The 18,019-nt window shown below is 52.0% G+C and overlaps 1 protein-coding gene across 2 annotated transcripts in view; it reads right to left on the bottom strand.

The window, feature by feature from the left end:
• The window catches only part of arid1ab (AT-rich interactive domain 1Ab), a 44,926-nt gene that overhangs the window by 5,889 nt on the left and 21,018 nt on the right, over window positions 1-18,019 (bottom strand). The window contains exons 5-15 of one of the 2 annotated variants that reach the window (XM_079749532.1): window positions 9,963-10,203; window positions 9,441-9,527; window positions 9,011-9,181; window positions 7,724-8,030; window positions 7,316-7,461; window positions 6,734-6,831; window positions 5,567-5,776; window positions 5,095-5,299; window positions 1,530-1,662; window positions 817-992; window positions 263-404 (exon numbers count right to left, since the gene is read on the bottom strand). In XM_079749532.1, the coding sequence (XP_079605658.1) occupies window positions 263-404; window positions 817-992; window positions 1,530-1,662; window positions 5,095-5,299; window positions 5,567-5,776; window positions 6,734-6,831; window positions 7,316-7,461; window positions 7,724-8,030; window positions 9,011-9,181; window positions 9,441-9,527; window positions 9,963-10,203 (1,916 nt within the window). The remainder of the gene's footprint in view (window positions 1-262; window positions 405-816; window positions 993-1,529; window positions 1,663-5,094; window positions 5,300-5,566; window positions 5,777-6,733; window positions 6,832-7,315; window positions 7,462-7,723; window positions 8,031-9,010; window positions 9,182-9,440; window positions 9,528-9,962; window positions 10,204-18,019) is intronic. The other variant, XM_079749533.1, reaches the window with a different exon arrangement.

The following is an 18,019-nucleotide window of genomic DNA, read 5'->3' as shown; positions in this document are numbered from 1 at the left end:
TTATTTTAACTAAAAAAAATTCTTCTTAAGGCAGAAACATTGCGAGAGGTATGACTTTACTTCAAATTTAGGGCACACTACAAAAATCAATGAAGGCCATTCGCATTAGACGAGACAGAGTAAATATTCACACTTCAAATGAATACAATTCTACTTTGTTCTAGGAGCAGAGGGGAGGAGCTGGCAATCAGTTTTAATCATACTTCAAACGCCCAGCAAGCCCTCTTCCTACAGGGGGAGAGCGTGAACCCGGGGCGCGTACCTGCGGTCGTATCCCGGTCCGTAGGCGAACTGCTGCCTCTGGCCCATCTGCATGTTGCCCAGGGGCCCTGGGGGGCCTCGGTTGTACTGCTCCCCCATGCCGCTGTTGGGCCCCGGGCCGGGTGTCATGAACTGCTCTCCCGCTGGGGAAGGACACACGGGTTGTCAGGGCACTGCCAGGATCGATCGTATTTCATCATATAGCATCATAAATCATCACCACTCGCTGCATTTTGTCATATTTCCCCCCCCCCCGCCCCCCAGAAGGATCAAGATGAGGAAATGCTGAGCGTTTAGCTGCAACATCAGCGGCACAACCCGCTCTCACCGTGACGCCATTCACACACATACCCGTGTTTCAACATCTTTCATCAACGCTTCTCTCCATAGTTTGAATGAATAGAAAATGGGATTTATTATTAAGTGACGCCTCACCTCAAAACATACCACCATCCAGTAACGTCAAAACATAACATGTGATTACACGATAAAGTCAGAGGAGGCCGGTTCCCTTTACAGGAGGCCCAGGCACCAAACTGGTCGCCCGTTGCTCACCTTTCCTCATGCCGCCGAAGGGGTCCTTGTTGGGCTCGTAGGGGCCCATGCGGCCCATCATCTCGGGGCCGCCCATGCCGGGCTGGTAGCCCTGGGAGTTGGGGGTCATGGCGTTCCTCCGGGAGAAGGCCGGGTCACCGCCGTCCGCAAAGGGGTCCTGAAGGTTGACGCTGCTCCTGGTTGGACAGGAAGGCCCCGTTGTTAGGTAAACAAAGAGACAGACGTACCGATGCACGCACCAACGCAAGACCGCCGGCACTTTGTGATGACATCATTGGGATGATCAATAACAGTAAGTATAGTCAGCAAAGTTTCAATTGATTATCAATGTTTGCCTACAGTTGTCATTGACCCATAACTTTGCATTCTACGATGATGTGGTCCTTACTGTGATACAGGGATCTCTAGACTAGAGTACAGATTAAATACCAAGCCAATACCATTAACTATGGTACTATTTCTCCAGACAGAAAAAAGGACTCGGTATCATCATTCTGAATGAACATGCAGATAGTATCGCATTTGATCTTAGTTGGATAAGGTCTACCAGCCAAGCAGTTGTTTTAATAAAAAACCTTGGACCTTTGGGTGAACTGTGCACCTTCAATATTGTGTGTGTATGTGTGTGTGATAACCTCAAGGTTCACTATGGACACCGTGGCTCCGCTGGGAGGGGTACTCAGTGTGGTGGAAGGGGGGGTCGAGGGTCGTACCTGACGCCCGCGATGGGAGGCATCTGGCTGTGGGGGGTGGAGGCCGGGGTGGGAGGCTTCAGGTCGCCCCCCTCCGCCATGGAGCTACTGGTGGACTGGGGGGTCTGGGGCCCCTGGAGGGACCCTGAGCCGGCTGCAGGGCGGAGGAAGACGTGTGAATGGAGAAGCATGAGTATACAGACTGTGGGGAGGCGGAGAGCTTCCGCCTCAATGTTGACAACAGCAAGAAAGGATTCTTAATCAACGAGATTAAAGACAAAGGCAAAGACAAATATTCATTTTATTTCAATGAGGAACAACCCATATCTATCTGTCTATCTATCGTTATCTATTCACAATGTGTTTGGCAGACTGAGCACTTTTAACACTTTGCTCTGGATACACTAGATTTAAACACTATGCAGCTTTGCATCATCCAAACAGACAATTATGCAACATTAATAAAGTGTGGCACGTTGTGAACCGAATCATGAACATGATTCAGTTTTCAAAGAAATCAAGGTTCCCTTTAACGGTGAGGGAAGGATTTCTAAACACACCGGTCATGTGACACTGAGGTGGAGGGTCCACGTGGGAGTCTGGATACTACCAACAGGCGTGTGTGCCTGTGTCGGTGTGTGTGTGTGCGCGTGCCTGCGTGGCATGAATGTGTGCACTTGTGTTGGGAGAGCGGTCTGGGTGGGTTGGGTTTCCTCTTTGGAAACGCGTGCCACACTTCTAGCCGTTCCCAAATCCCATTGAGAAAAAAAATGTAGTGTTTTCTTTTTCTTTTTCCCTGAGCGCACAGCCAGCTGGGGGCGAATCCCTCGACTCATCACGGCATGCCAGCCTCCTATACCCCCCCCCAATCACACACCAGGAAACACTGATGGAAAACCTGCTACTCTTGACGAGATTACCGTGTGTCTGACTGACACACACACACACACACACACACACACAAAGTAGAGATGAGAGGGGTAGAATGACAATGAGTGATTAATTGTTGTTGTGTGCATGAACGGGTAAGTGTGTGTGTGCATGCGTGTGTGTGTGCGCTCCTCATCCTGAACCTCGGCTCAGGACTCGGGCCGGTCTGATGACTCACGGATTCCATTCATTAAAAAAAAAAAAAAAAAAGAAAACTGGCACACGAACACGCCGGGGTCACTGGCAGGTTACATTGACTCGCATTTTCTCACTCCCCCCTCCTCCTCCTCCCAGGCTGCCTCTCTGTCTCTGACACACACACCAGACTGACACCCCCCACACCCAGCCCCACCCCCCGGCTGGGATTTCCCTCTACTACAGACGGAGGGGGGAGGGGCTTCTTAAGAGAAAAAAAATAAAAAGCCCGCCAGCTAGAGAGAGAGAGAGAGAGAGAGAGAGAGAGAGAGAGAGAGAGAGAGAGAGAGAGAGAGAGAGAGAGAGAGAGAGAGAGAGAGAGAGAGAGAGAGAGAGAGAGAGAGAGAGAGAGAGAGAGAGATTGAATGGGCAGTGAGGCATGCACCATCTAAACACCCAGACATCCTCGTGTCTCTCTGCACACTGGTGTTGTCGCGATTACCGGCGCTACCAGTACTGGGTCCTCATTCACACCGTCTACCGCTGGCGTATTGCGGTCGTTATCTTTAGGTATATTTGTCTTTCATCGTTTGTGCTCTCTTCTATGGAAGCCGTGTCTGTTGGGTCCTTCAGGGTACACTGAAGCTCTACCGGGACAGAGTCAGACTCCGACCGGTGAGTCGATTCTGAACACCACGGACGTCTACGCAGCGATAAAGTACAATACGGGAAATTTGAGTTTCTCTTTTTTCCCCTTATTAAAATTAATAATTTGGTTTTAACGAATTTAACCTCCTTAGGAATCTGAAAAAATTGTATATATATATATCAGTTGATATAAACTTGATTCTGTAGCAGTGGTCTCTGCCGACCTCGATTCAGACAGGGAAAAATATGCACTATGAAATGCCTTCTTTTTTTTGGAAACCCCGATGTTCTCGGTCACACACACACACACACACACACACACACACACACACACACACACGAGGGGCAGTGGCATTTCGTAGGGCTTGAAGCGTGAACCAACATAAACGTCTTGCGTAAACGGCAAAAGGACAAGTCGATCGGCACAGCGCGAGCAAATGCCAGGGAGTATTCAAACAGGACACGTACACAGATCCCAAACACGGCCCTCCCCCGGAGGACACCCATGTAAACAAATGGGACTCAGGCTTTCTCCTATCGGTGCCAAACGTCTGTGTACGTTTACTCAGTGTAGGGCTGTGCAATTAATCCGATTTTATCGCAATTTAAATTTTTGGGTCAAACCATCTCCAAACTAAAATCATCAAGTTTTTTTTTTTTCTTTTTATGTTTTATAGAACAGCTGGATACATATTTGTACATTATGTTAGAATTGAACATTCTCTACTTGAAAATGGTGTGTCTTTTTTTAAGGGGTAATTTCAATCTAGTTACAAAGTGCTCTTTTGAAGAGAAAGGCTCAATAAATGCATCATGCTTTAAAACTCAAAAATAGTTGTTTGAATAATCGTTGACTCAATATTTTCCCAAAATAATCGTGATTATGATTTTTGTCCATAATCGAGCAGCTCTAACCCAGTGTGCCACACAGCGGTGGCCTCTGTACACCGAACTCTCGCCACGCGGTCTGCCCTGATCCAACAGCACACGTTGGGCCTCTTCAAACAGCGTCTCACGGATGAGGATCAAAAAATTGTCAATTGTCATTGTCGTCTTCGATCAAAACAACGGCACAGGCAGCAACACGCACACCAAAGCTAAATTGACTAACAAACGATCACGCCAACGCTAAGATGTTGTGACACACGAATCAGTGTGGACGGTTCATTAGACGACGCCTCCACTTGTGTTGGCTCTAGTTTGTGCCAAAGCAGTTGCAGTGCCGTCTCCGAGCCCATAGATTTATCACGGGTAACGGTGGCCCAAGGTATCCATGATAAATGGCTGCTTTGGATTGCCCTTTAACGTGGGAATGAATGGGACACACTGAAATGATCAGGTTGCTAATGTAGCTCTGGAGGAGGCAGGAGTATGAGGAGGAGAATGGTGACAGATGGCTCGGCGACCAGCAGCACCCAAGGGTGAAGGTGGTCATAAATGAAACTAAAATCAGAAACGGCGCGTTCAGCCCATCAGAAAGGTGTGAAGAATACAGCCTTTCTTATCAATGAGGGGAATAAAGAAGAGGCTTTGGGGAGGCTTTATCGCTGCTGCTCCCGCTGAAACCTTGCCGAAAAGGTTTCTGCTCCCATTGCTCATGTCTATAACGTGCAAGAGTGATGAAACATCATCCATCGGAACACATTTATTTTTAGAAGACGGATTTGGAACTGGCGTCGCATGCACCTCAAGGAAGTGCAGCTTTTCCACCACCAAACTAGCTCTCAAAGCCACTCCGACCCGAGGAGGGGTGTTAAGGACAGAGGCAGGATAAAACCACGGATTGGTTGGTAAGACGGCGACGTCTGCCTGCCCGTCTGTCTGTCTGCGTCTGTGTGTCTGTGTGCGTGTCAGTCCATCAGGGGGTTCCGACCTGGGCTGGGGGGCTGGACCTTGGGCTGGTTCTTCTTGACGTCCGTGTTGAAGAAGTCTGCGGGCGGGTCCTCTCCGCGCTCCACCTTGCACTCGAAGGCGTACAGACACTGGATGTACTGCTTCTTCAGCGAGCTGGCCGCGCTGCTCGACGTGCCCACGTTCAGGTTGGTAGCCAGCTCCCGCCACTTCTTGTTCTTGTTCACCTGGAGGGGCGGGTAAGTATGCGTTGTTCGTTGAGATGAAGCGGGGGGGGGACAAAGCAGCCCAAACAGAGCGGGACTGAACCTCCTCAACAGCAACAATGTGCTGATACATTCGTGTCTCTAAGTCTTATTTCATTTTCTATTATTATTATATTTGTTTTGTTTTTGTTGGTATGAGCTGACTGTACCTTCCATATTTCTAGACAGTAGGTTGTCACAGACAACAGGACACAGACACGACAGACTACAAGTCAGTCTTTGGCGTACCTGGGTGAGCCCCCCGATCTCCTTGACGGACACGTAGAGGCGGAAGAGGTCCAGGGGCTTGCGGCCCACGGCGGGCAGGTTGTTCATGCCCATGGCCTTCTCCTCTGCGAAGGCCAGGAAGCGGTCCACCCACATCTTCCTCTCCGGCTCGGGGCCCAGCTCGTACAGGCGGGTGATCTTCTCGTTGGTGATGGTGGACGAGCTCGACTTCTGGGGAGGAGGAAGGGAGGAAAGGGAGCGTCAAGACAAAGGCTGGAGGGATAGACTCTGACCTAGAAGCCTAGTGTTGATTACAGCAGTAGAGAATTGATTGAACTCAATTCACTGCTATTATAAATGTACTTAATTGGGTTTTGGTTGATTAGGTGATGGCGACCACAAGACGATTTGGACAATAACATAACAGGATGCGTGGAGACATGGGAGCATGTAACGCCAGATAAATAATTCAAATAAAATCGGATGCTCCAGTGTCTAACTGTGTGTGAGAGTCTGCATCAATCAAAGCAATCAATGATTTATGATTGAAAACAATCAATCCTAAACGGGGATTGTGATGACGCTGGCTGTTTGATTATCGTGTGACCTTGACTACCTTCTTGATATCAAGTGGAATGGGATCGACGGCATGCACGCTGACACACACACACACACAACATGCATCACTTTAGTGCCGGTGTGAAAGTGGCCCATTATCCCCTCTACTAAAGCTGGGGGCTCTCCAGCTGTAGTCTGCGCCGGTGGTGGCCAACGTGAGGCTAGCTGCAGCCCTGTTTGACCGGCAGGATTCTGGTAGTGAGGCTGGAGATGGTCCTCCATAACCAACTAACCCATTTTTTGATATTTTATCTGCTCAAATGGTTGTAATCCCTAAACGAATCACAGTTTATGCCCAAAAAAAAAGCATTACATAACACGAGGAGACCACTTGCTGTTTTAAAACGATGGCTTGTGTTTTGGGGGGTGAACTAGATATTTCGTTCAGATGGAAACCACCGTTATACCGGATATTGAAGTTTTATTTTAATTCAGGTCCACAGGCATTTTCCCACAACATCAGTGCCGACATATTAAATAATAACGACAACGCCTGTAAATCAGACGCTGTAAACCAAAAGCGCCTGATTTACAGGCGTTTGGGTTTACACTCAATAATTTCTTCTGTACCTTTTTAGATTCTTGCTTGGGGGGGCCGTCGATTTTGTTGTTCATCTTCTGGCCGGGGTTCATCTTGTCCATGCCAAACTCTGGACTGGGGGCCATGCCTGGTGCAAGGAAGGTGGGCGGGGGGGGTTAAAGACAGACCTGTGCGGCTCATCTCTTCCCGTGCAATACAGCGCGTCCCCTCCTCTTCCTTAGTCGACGTTCTAAATGAACCGCGAGCTGTTCAATAACGAGAGCTAACCATCAAAAGAAACAACGCTTTATCTACCTGTAGTATATCTGTAGTTATCTATATCACCTATACCAGCTCTCCATTCAATCAAGCGTCTACATATTCCAAGTATGTGGAATGTGAATAACACTACATAATACATAATACAGATATCATCCAGGTAGATACAGGTTCCACATCACTCATTAACATTAACCCACCGGGCACACACTCACTCTCTCACTCTCACCGAGTGAGAGTGAGAGAGTGAGTGAGTGCCCGGAGACCTTCTCTCGACGCCCCGGAGTCCTTCTCTCGCCGGGCCCCCCTTCGACGGAGACCCTACAGCCAGCCCAGTCCTCAGGGTCACTCACCGGGGGAGTTGTTGACCATGTTGCCCCCCATGGGGTACGGGCCTGGACCGCCTTGGTTCATCATGCCAGGCATGTTGTTCATGCCCGGGCCATACGGGGAGCCCGCGCCCATCATGCCCTGGGACATGTTGGGGTAACCGGGCGGCCTGGACAACCCGAGCAAGGGGGGGGAAAATAAGCAATCAGTGACAATTCTGCCAATCCACGTTCCACCTCCACGCGCCTTCCTCTGCCCTCCGCTCGGAGACGAGAGGAGGGCAGAGGAAGACAACACTGCAATGGACCTCAACTCTAGTTTGCGAATCCTACTGCACTTTAGACTCGGTCCCTCAAAGCTTAAGAAAGGCTCCATTGAGCGCCATTGAAACAGCAGGCAGCCAGAACACGGATAAAACTCGGTCCCCCTACCTGGCGTGTATGGAGTTGCCGGGGCCGTGGAGCATGGGGGGGCCGCCCTCCTTCCTGTTCATGCCCGGGGGCGGACACATCCCGGAGGCCACCTGGGGGGGCAAGCCGGGGCCCATGTTGGGGCCCATGCCGGCGGGGCCGTACGGCCGCGGGCCCATCTGCCCGGGGCCCATGCGGCCGGGGGGCATGCCGGGGTAGGGCGCCCCGCCGCCCTGGCCCGGCATGGGGTTCATGGAGCCGCTGATGCCGGGGCCTCCCGGGTAGTTGGAGTTGGGCATGTTGCTGTATCCGGGCTGCCTGGGGTAGCCTGGAGGACAAGGAGGGGGGAGAGAGGGTGAGAAAGTCCATCAGATGTTTTTATTAGGAAACAAATCAGCAGGTCTTTGAGAACCGTGGAACCCGTCGACCGTAAGGAACTAGATTAAAGCGGAGACGGTTGTAACCAGGGCTATATTTGGCCCAGCTGTTTTACAGCCACACTTTACGAGACCACATTAGCCTGGTGACTTATCTCTCTAGCCGAGAAGGGAGGACAGAATGGTTTAATCTTTCCCAGAGAAGCACGTCTGAGGCCCTACACAAAGTCTTATCCTCCAGCACGGACGCTTCAAAAGTAAGGAAGGGATAGTCATCATCACCTACGGACCGCTTAGAATAATCCTCTCTCACAGGCCGCGTCAACTTGCTTTGCCTCGTCCAAAAATATCATTTATGAAAGCTACGGCGAGGCGCACGGCCCACACACACAGCATGGGTGTACTTCTGTGCCTGGCGCTTTCAGGAACAGCTGGAGATGACAGATGCTACCTGGCGCTCACTGTTGACTAACTGTACTGACTCTCCGCCTATTTCACGGAGCCACGTCACAGGCTTCAAAAGAGGCGTGCCGCGCTCCAGTGAATAAGGAGAGGGAGCGCCGGTGGAGAGAATTCTTTAAAGCCTGCTGGAATCTGGGCTTCCTACCAGGATCTGGACGGCCCCGGGACTACTATTTGAAACGCTCTCTGAAAGAGGGGATATTTATAGAAACTCAAAACAGACACGCATAACAGCGGAGGGGGGGGGGGGGGGGTGCGAGCGTGCTTTTGTTCCGAGTCAACCGATTTTCACAAAATGAGGGTTGTCCGTGACAACCAGCGTGCCCTCAGCCCGCCCCAGCCCCCCTTCTCTCCTTGTTTTACCCAATCTCCTTCCCATGCTGGATCCCATATTGAACATAGTATTTGATACTCGCAGGTCCTGAGGCGTTTAAAGCAGCCTGCGTCAATGCCGGTTCAGTTGGCTCACCTTGAGGGCCGTACTGGGCCCCCTGGGGCCCGTAGTTGCCCATGGAGTTGTTCTGGGGATAGGGGCCCATGCCGGCGTGCATCTGGCCCCCAGAGGACTGGCGGGGCGATAAGGCGGAGCCGGGCTGACCGGGGGACCCGTAGGGGCCCATCTGAGGGTTCCTCATGTACACTGGAGGGGCAGGGAGGGAGAGAGGACGAGTGTGTTAGGTGAGATGCCAGACCTCCAGTCCCTGGGAAATCAGCCATGACCACAGCTCTGACGCCATGTGTTTCAGATTGAAAGCAATGTTGCGGGTAACGTAGCGCCATGGATTGATCCTGGCCCACATGGTTTGAAAACCGCAGCTCAGACGGGGTGTTTTTGTTTTGAAAGTCGAACACGCTGTCGAGTGGTGTTGCACTAGCCTGAGAGGGCGTCCCGTACTCACCCCGCTCCGGGCCCATGGCCGACTGGTTCATCGTAGAGTGCATGCCGTCCGACTGCACGCTGGGCGGCCGTGGGGGCATCTGGTTACCTGGGCAACAGCAGAAGAGAGAGGGGGGGGGGGGGGGGATCAGACACTATATGAACAACATACAAGTCTTGTATTTAAGTGATCCTGAATGGATGCCGACAAGAACAAACACGCCCTTTGACTGTAGGTCGACATCTGCAAGGCCTCGGTATGATTCTGCCTGGTTTTATGGATCCTTTCTCGCACTCGAATTAACCGTTTTCAGACGTCCACATCAGCCTTCCCAACAGGGCGTCATCACACCGAATGTACACTAGAGGGGGATTCATTACGCAGCTACGCGACTCCAATGTTTATCAGAATCAATGTGTACGCTGGGTTTGCTTTAGCGTGCCACCGTCGGTTCACAGCCCCTCGTCCGTAACCTCAGACTTTGAACCCAGGCAAGCGCGGCGGACGCCAGGTCGTGTGTTGGGGGGCGCTCCGGCTAGCTACCTGGCACAGCGGCCGGCGAGAGGGGCCCGGTCCTGGAGGTGGTGACGCTGGCGGGGGAGCCCACGGGGGAGGGCGAGGGCCCCCGGAGGCCCGGCAGGTGGGGGGAGGTGTGCGGGGAGAAGGGCGACTGGGCCGGGTTGCTCTGCTCTCCCTGGCTGCTGGACACCCCCGAGGTGCTCACGCCCGGGCTCAGGGCGCTCTCGGCGCCCGTGGGCAGGTCGTCGATGGAGCCCGACAGGTCCTGGAGGGGGGGGGAGGAGAGAGTCAGTTAGTACAAGTGGAAGCTGTGTACACCTTGTATGGGAAAAATGTGATCCGTTTATTTATTTACAGGTTGTAGAGTGGATGGGCTGAGTAAAATGGGAAGTCAGGTCTACTACAAGTGTGTGAGCGCACACACACACACACACACACACACACACACACACACACACACACACACACACACACACACACACAGACACACACGCCTCTCAGGGTGTATTTGCGGAATGTGGAGAAAAGAAGGAAAACCCACAAAAGGAGAATTCCTTTCAGGCCTATATGCCATCAAGGTCTGAAAGCATCTGTGATATTTTTTTTGGCGATGATACAAAGGCCAGTCATTAAGTCAGCCAGCGGTGCAGGAAGGAGAGCGAGGGAGGGAGGGAGAGGGGGAGAGAGGGCGGGAGGGGCACGGCCAGATGATTATTGCGCTCGCCAGGGGAAGGTGTGTGTTTACACACACTGGCCAGTGTCACGTGGATCCCATGTGCTGCTGAGAAATGCAAGCTCATCTGCCAGTCACACCGGGGGGAGGAGGAGGAGGGGGAGGGTGGGAAGTAAAGAAAAAAAAACACCACACACTGGAAGGGAGCCAGCCGTTCCCAAGGAAATCACACACACACATGTACGCACACTTAACAAGGGCTGGCTACAGCCCTGAAGCCGGTGGTTTTTGCACTTGAAACAGTCACAGTGTGTGTGTGTGTGTGTGTGTGTGTGCATTTTTTTGAGCGCTATTTTTGGGATTGTGACCTGCTGGAGGGAGAAGCCCAGAGAGCAAGAGAGCAAGGGAGTGAGTGAGTAAGGGCGGCAGGAGCTGAGTGCCAATTCAGTCAATAACCCAAATCCCGGGCCTGTGGGGTAACCCCCTGCCATCCCCCCGACAGACACACACCTCCTCCCCCCCGGCCCTCTGACGACGCCAGAGAAAGCCCGGAGCGGTGAGAATGACGACACAACTACACACAGACTGTGTGCTGTCAGACGCCGTATACCAGTGTGTGTGTGTGTCCGTCATGTGACTACACTACACCCCCTCTCGTGTGTCATGTGACTACGCGCCCCCACCCCCCGTCGATGAGGGGTCAGTAACGGCCCACAGAGGAGGAGGGGCTGATATTGGGGCGGGGGCGTGGCTATGAAACACCCAAGCTATGAAAGGCCTGGGAAATTAGCAACCCCCCTCCAATACACACAGTCACACATATGGATGGGGAGGGGAGGATTTGTAGGGGGGGGGCGGGGGGGGGCTAGGCGCACGCTTCCAGTCAAAAGATGAAGGGAGTGGGCACACAAAGGGCTCTGAAGAAGGCACAAAGGAGATCAAGTCCAGGCGAGCGGCTAACCGGGCTAGCTCCCATGCAAACGTTTACAGGTGATGTCTAAATATAAAAAACACAGCCACACAAACAGAAGGTGTGCGCACCCCACCAGGCTTACCCTGCTACTACTGATCTGAAGTCATTGATACAGGTTCTTCCTGCGTGCACAAACACACACACACACTAGTACAAATCCTACTGACTATAAAAGCCAGATGCAAAGAGAGAGAGTAAGAGTGTGAGCGAGCGAGCAAGCAACAATGTGAGCAGGAGAGAGAGAGAGAGAGAGAGAGAGAGAGAGAGAGAGAGAGAGAGAGAGAGAGAGAGGAGAGAGAGAGAGAGAGAGAGAGAGAGAAGGTGATGTTTGGCTACTCAGCAGAAAACTCACTTGTTATCCCACCACGCTTACAACATGAAATGAGGAAGCATTCTGTGGAAAAAGTGGGGTGTGTTTGTGTGGGCCATTCATTTGCAGAGTGGGCACAAGACTGACAAGGAAATTGCTGCACTGTAGAAACACTGCGCACAATTTCCCATCAGCCCGTGCATCGGGAGAGATCTGGAGGTTGTGGAGGAGATTGAATAAAAAAGGTAAGAGGAAAGAGGGATGCGAGCATATAGGCTCCAGCCCCTTCTCCCCCATAACTCAGCATCTCCTGCTATGGCGGCCATTTTGTGTGGGTTCCTTCCTAACAGTGCCCGACATGGAACTTCCTTGGAGCCTAGCCTCCCCAAATTCCTCTTAAATGACAGTGATGTCGCCACATACACAATAATATTTTACTTGCAGGATCGAGCATAAGAATAAGATTCCTAAATGAATTATACGAGACAAAAGTAGCCTACTATACACAACTACAAGCATACACGCACGCAAATCGCACTGCCCCGGGATTGATTGATTCTGATCAGCACCACTGTTGCTCTGACTAAGCCGGGGCCCTCTCTCTCTTCCCCTCTCCCCCTCCCTCCCTCCCTCCCTCCCTCCCCCCAACCCTCTCCCACGTTCCCAGTCGTCTGCACTCGTCCTTAATGTATTCCATTTGCAGATTACTTCACTCAATCAATCAGGGCCGGCCGACCCAGTCCCATTAGTCTGCGAGGCAGGACGGGCTTCAGGGCGTCCTCTCCTCTCCCTCCTCCTCCTCCTCCTTCTTATCCCTTCCCTGTATATTTTTCTAACTCCGTGAGAAGCAGCGCACACCCCCAGAAAAAATAGGCAAGAGAAGGAAAGTGGTACAGAGGTTAGGTGGCAGGAAGCCAGGACCCCTGCTTCCTGCAGGGGTCCCCCCCCCCCATCACCCGTTCTCCTCCATGAGACCATAGAAAAAGTGAAAGAAAAAGGGAAAAAAATAAATAAATAAATAAATAAATGTATATATATATATATATATATATATATATATATATATATATGGGGAATGTGGGAGCCAGGACGCAGCCTGCTAGTGAAACAGGATCTGGCATCCCAAGGTCTGGGGGTGGGCGGTGCAGAGTTCAGCTTTCAGTCACACACTCTCCATGACCCACTCTCTCTCTCTCTCTGTTTGTCTCTCTCTCCTTGTCAGTCTGGGGCTGCTCGCCTACTGGCTGGCAGGCTTCCTGTTCTCAGACCTCGGTGCAACACACACACACACACACACACACACACCTTTTGAAGCATCGTGGTCAGGGTAGTGGAGGGAGTGGGCGGTGGCTGGGGTGAGGAGGGAGGGTGTGGGGGGGAGGGGAAAAGAGCCAGGATAAAAATAAAAGAAAGCATTCAGCATCCCAGGCGCTGCCATGGTTACCGCAGCTCCACGTGCGTTGGTCGACACATTAGAGCAGACAGTCCCTCTCCTCTCCGCCCCCCCCCCTCCCCCTCAGCTCCATCTAGCCATCGCTCTCTTTTCAGCCTGTGTGTATGTGCGTCTCGTCTTTGTGTGTGTGTGCGTGTCTCCCTTGCCACTCTCAATTCTCTCCCTTGGCCTCCCTCAATGTGTGTGTGTGTGTGTGTGTGTGTGTGTGTGTGTGTGTGTGTGTGTGTGTGTGTGTGTGTGTGTGTGTGTGTGTGTGTGTGTGTGTGTGTGTGTGTGTGCGCGAGAGATAGACTGTTTGTGTGCATGTCTGATTGATAGAGAGATAGAGACATGTGCGGGCTTGCGTGCGGGTCACTGTGCAGACAGTGTTGCCACTACAACCACCATGTCTACTACTACTACAAAAAATAAAAAAAATAAACTGTCATTGTTGTGGATAACACCACCACCCCCTGCCCCCTCCCTCCCTCCCTCCCCCACCGCTTCAATTCACACTTATTCACCGGCAGACCTGAGCCGTTGAGGCCTGGAAGACACACACAACACACGGCAGTTTGAAAACCACACCACACACACACCTGAGTTGCAACAGGCCCCGGCCCCCAGGAGCCGCCAGGGCTGCATTAGCACGGGGGTAATAAGGGGGGGCAGGAATGCCGGAGTGTGCAGGCCCCGGCGTGCCTCTCCTGCAGCGGGAGATGGGGGGAAGAAGCTGCACGACAAGGGAAAACAGGCCCTGCAACACCCCCGGCCCTCACGGGTGGAGCTGGGCCAGAACCGCACGGCTCGACAAGAACACACCTCTCCAGACCGACAACCTCTCCCCCCCCCCTCTTACCGACACCCCTACTCCCACTGGTGCAGGGCTGCACTTCACCATCAGGGGGCACTACCACCCCACTGTGCAGAAAGAACCACAGAAAGAGAGAGAGAGAGAGAGAGAGAGAGAGAGAGAGAGAGAGAGAGAGAGAGAGAGAGAGAGAGAGAGAGAGAGAGAGAGAGAGAGAGAGAGAGAGAGAGAGAGAGAGAGAGAGAGAGAGAGAGAGCTTCCTCATACGGCAGCAGCCATTACAGGCTCCTCTCTCACACACACCACAGAGCATGGGCTGGGAGGGGGGGACTCTGGCATTGCTTCATGTTGATGACAATGACACGTGTAGAGGGTGATCTACAAAGCTCTGGAGATAGCGGTCAGCGGTCACCCCCCCCTCCCCCCCCATGACAGACGAACTACTGGCAGTAGGCCCCGCCCTTCCTGTGACAAGCAGAAGATACAAAAAGCCAACAACCGATGTGAGGGTTGTTCACATCGGTTGTCTCTCACCGAAAGTGGCGAGAGGACGCAAACAAAAAAAAGACTACGCTTCTATTTTGAAAAGGCCTCGTTAGTCAACCCCTCATTTTGTTAGTTTGTTTTAATCACTAGTGCACAAATATCCCAGCGCCTGCTGCTCCAAAACAGAGCTGAACCGTCAGAAACAAAAAGAACAAACTGATCCATTACTTGGAATTCCCATTGCTTAACCTTCCCCTCGGGTTGTGCCCTAATTGGGGTCACACAAACACACCCAAGCCCACACAAGCACACCCGAGGCCTTGCAGCCTACAGACTCTGACCACCCAACAATGGGTCTCAATCCGACGCGTCCCCTCTGCAGCTATAAACCCCCACCTAGGGCCCCCCCAGGAGTGTGTGTCTGTAGCGTGCCACGCCACGTCGAAAATCCTCACATGCGGTCGCATCGTCCAATGACGCCGGGCGAACTGGCCGGCTTGTGATGTTTGACGGCGGTTGAATGACGCCGTTATGTAAACTTCATACAACGGTGGTGTGCCACGAGCAAACAAGCACGGGTTCGGGGGTTTCAATTGTTGAATCGGGTCGAGTGACGAGATGGATGGCGGTTTCCATGACGACGACACAGACGATGGCGCAAAGTGACAAAGTGGTCAGGGACAATGCGGTCACAATACGTGTCCCCGGTCCCGGGCAGCTGTGAATACGACTCGGCGATGATCGGATTCTAATGTAGCCTGATTGAGGGTTGGATGTGTCCATACACACACACACACACACACACACACACACACACACACACACCTGAATTTTAAGTTGCATCCGGTTTGAATCAAATCCGTTGCATCCGGTTTGAATCAAATCCGGGTAAATAGACACCAGGGAAATTCACTGGTCCAGGTTGCTGTGAAACGGGGGGATGCGGGGGTAGTGTGTGTGTGTGTGTGTGGTAAGTGGGGGTTGGGGGGCCTGATTGCTCTGAATAATAGGGTGGTGGTGTGTTTGCCTGTCAGTGTGTGCGTGTGACTGAGTGGAAGGGGTGCTTTTGTATTGGTGACAATAGTCGTGTGTGTGGGGGGGTGGGGTCCCATGGCAGACAGATGCCCAAATGACGCATGCAGCTGCCCCAGCCTGGGGTTAAAAGGGCTGCTAGGATTCAGAGGGGTACTCTCTCTCTCTCTCTCTCACACACACACACACACACACACACACACACACACACACACACACACACACACACACACACACACACACACACACACACACACACACACACACACACACACACACAGATAGGGGGCGCTGCTGAGGGGCCTGGCACTGCTATATTATTCATTAAGAGAGATGTGGAACAGGAAGCAAACGGATCCATCTATATTATTATTATTAGGTTTATACATAATGGATATGGTTATTTAACGGCTTTGGCGTAAAACGCTTCCTTCACGTAGATTCAGCCAGTCTTTAATTAAGACCAAATCAGAGAGAGAGCAAGAGTTAGGAAATAAATAAAGGAAACGGGGAGAAGAAGGAAACAGAGAAGAGGGTGTGTGTGTGTGAGAGAGAGAGAGAGGGATGGATAAAGAAAGATAGGGAGCTAAAGAGATGTGGGAGGACAGTGCTGCAGTCAGCCACACAGGCTTTGTGCTGCTGCAAAACTAGCTCAGCCCAGCAGAAACTGAGGCAGGAGGGGAGGGGCACAGGAGTGTATGCGGGCAGGAGGGGTGTGTGTGTGTGTGTGTGTGTGTGTGTGTGTGTGTGTGTGTGTGTGTGTGTGTGTGTGTCAGAGAGAGAGAACGGCGGCTGCGTGCGCAGCGAGAGTGAGAGAGACGAGAGCAGAAGAGAGAGAAAAAAAAGAAAAAAGCGAGCTTGTGTTTTGCTGGTAGAAAGAAAAAAAAGGAAAAATGATATAGCCCAATTCAATGGAGCAAATGCAAAACAATACACTTTGTCAGCAGATTGAATGTTCTCAAGTACATTAATTAAAAATCATATACAGGAGGCAGTGGCGGCGGAGGGACAGGAAAGGGAAAGAGAGCAGAGGAGAGACGGCACAGAGCCGAACAGGGAGGAGGAGGAGGAGGAGGAGGAGTGAGAGTGATCTTGTGAGCGAGAGCGGGCGACCGAGCGAGCGCGCGGGAGAGAGAGTGAGGGAGAGAGCGAACGAGAGAGGCCGAGGCACCCGGGAATCTGAATGCACCAGCACACGCACACACACACACGCAGGCAGGAAGCAAACGGCCCCCCAGAATAGCAACAGGAAACCGGCCCCGGACTCTGAATAACGAAAGCCGCTCCGCAGAGCCCTCGCAAAACAAGGCTGAGCCGAGCTGCGTTACCAAAGCTGATTTACAGAGAGGGAGAGAGAACAAGAGAGAGAGGAGAGATGGCTGTGAGAGAGATAGAGAGCATTAAAGAGAGGGAGAGAGGGAGATAGCTGTGAGAGATAGAGAGAGAGCACTAGAGAGAGGGAGATAGGGAGAGGGAGAGATAGCTGTGAGAGAGATAGAGAGCGTTAAAGAGAGGGAGAGGGAGAGATAGCTGTGAGAGATAGAGAGCACAGGCTGTACGAGAGACGGCACAGCAAGAGCGAAAGAGAGAGAGGAGTGAGAGAGGGGAGACAGAGAGACGGAGAGAGAGAGAGCAAGATAGAGCAAAAGAGTGTGCAGCTGATTTAAAGAGAACGGGAGGGAGAAGAGAGAAAAAAAAGGGGGGGAGGGAGAGAGAGGAGCCGAGGGAGAGAAAGAGAGTGAACGCGAGGGGGGGGAGGGAAGAGGCACAGGCATGAGGAAGAGCAGAAAGCAGGCGAACGGAGAGAGACAGAGAGAGAGAACATGAATATAGATTTGAAAAAGAGGAAGGATAGCGGGGAGCAGGCAGGCAGAGTCATCACAAAAAAAGTGAGAACACGAAAAAATGGAGAGAAAACACAAGTATAGTATTACAAGAAGGCACGGGGACGGAAGAACAATTCTCACATGGTGGTGTGAGCGTGGGAGTGTGTAGAGGGAGAATAGTATGGGGTGGGTGTGTGAGAGAAAAAGGGTGGTGGTGGTTTTGGTGGTGGGTAAAAGTGGGCTCGGCCTAGAAGGCCAACCACTCCAGTGTCGTCTCTGAACGTGGCTACAACAGTCAGATCTACGAGCTACGGCTAGGCTAGGCTAAGCTACAGCCACCAGCAATTGCTGTGCGGTTTGGTTAAACTAGGCTAGGCTAAGCTACAGCCACCAGCAATTGCTGTGCGGTTTGGTTAAACTAGGCCAGGCTAGGCTGTAGTCAAGAGCGATTGCCATGTGGTTTGGTTAAACTAGGCCAGGCTAGGCTATAGTCAAGAGCGATTGCCATGTGGTTTGGTTAAACTAGGCCAGGCTAGGC

Source organism: Pollachius pollachius (genome assembly GCF_949987615.1).
Source record: "Pollachius pollachius genome assembly, chromosome: 13".
Lineage (NCBI taxonomy): Eukaryota > Metazoa > Chordata > Actinopteri > Gadiformes > Gadidae > Pollachius > Pollachius pollachius.
This window is presented reverse-complemented; position numbering and strand designations above follow the sequence as displayed.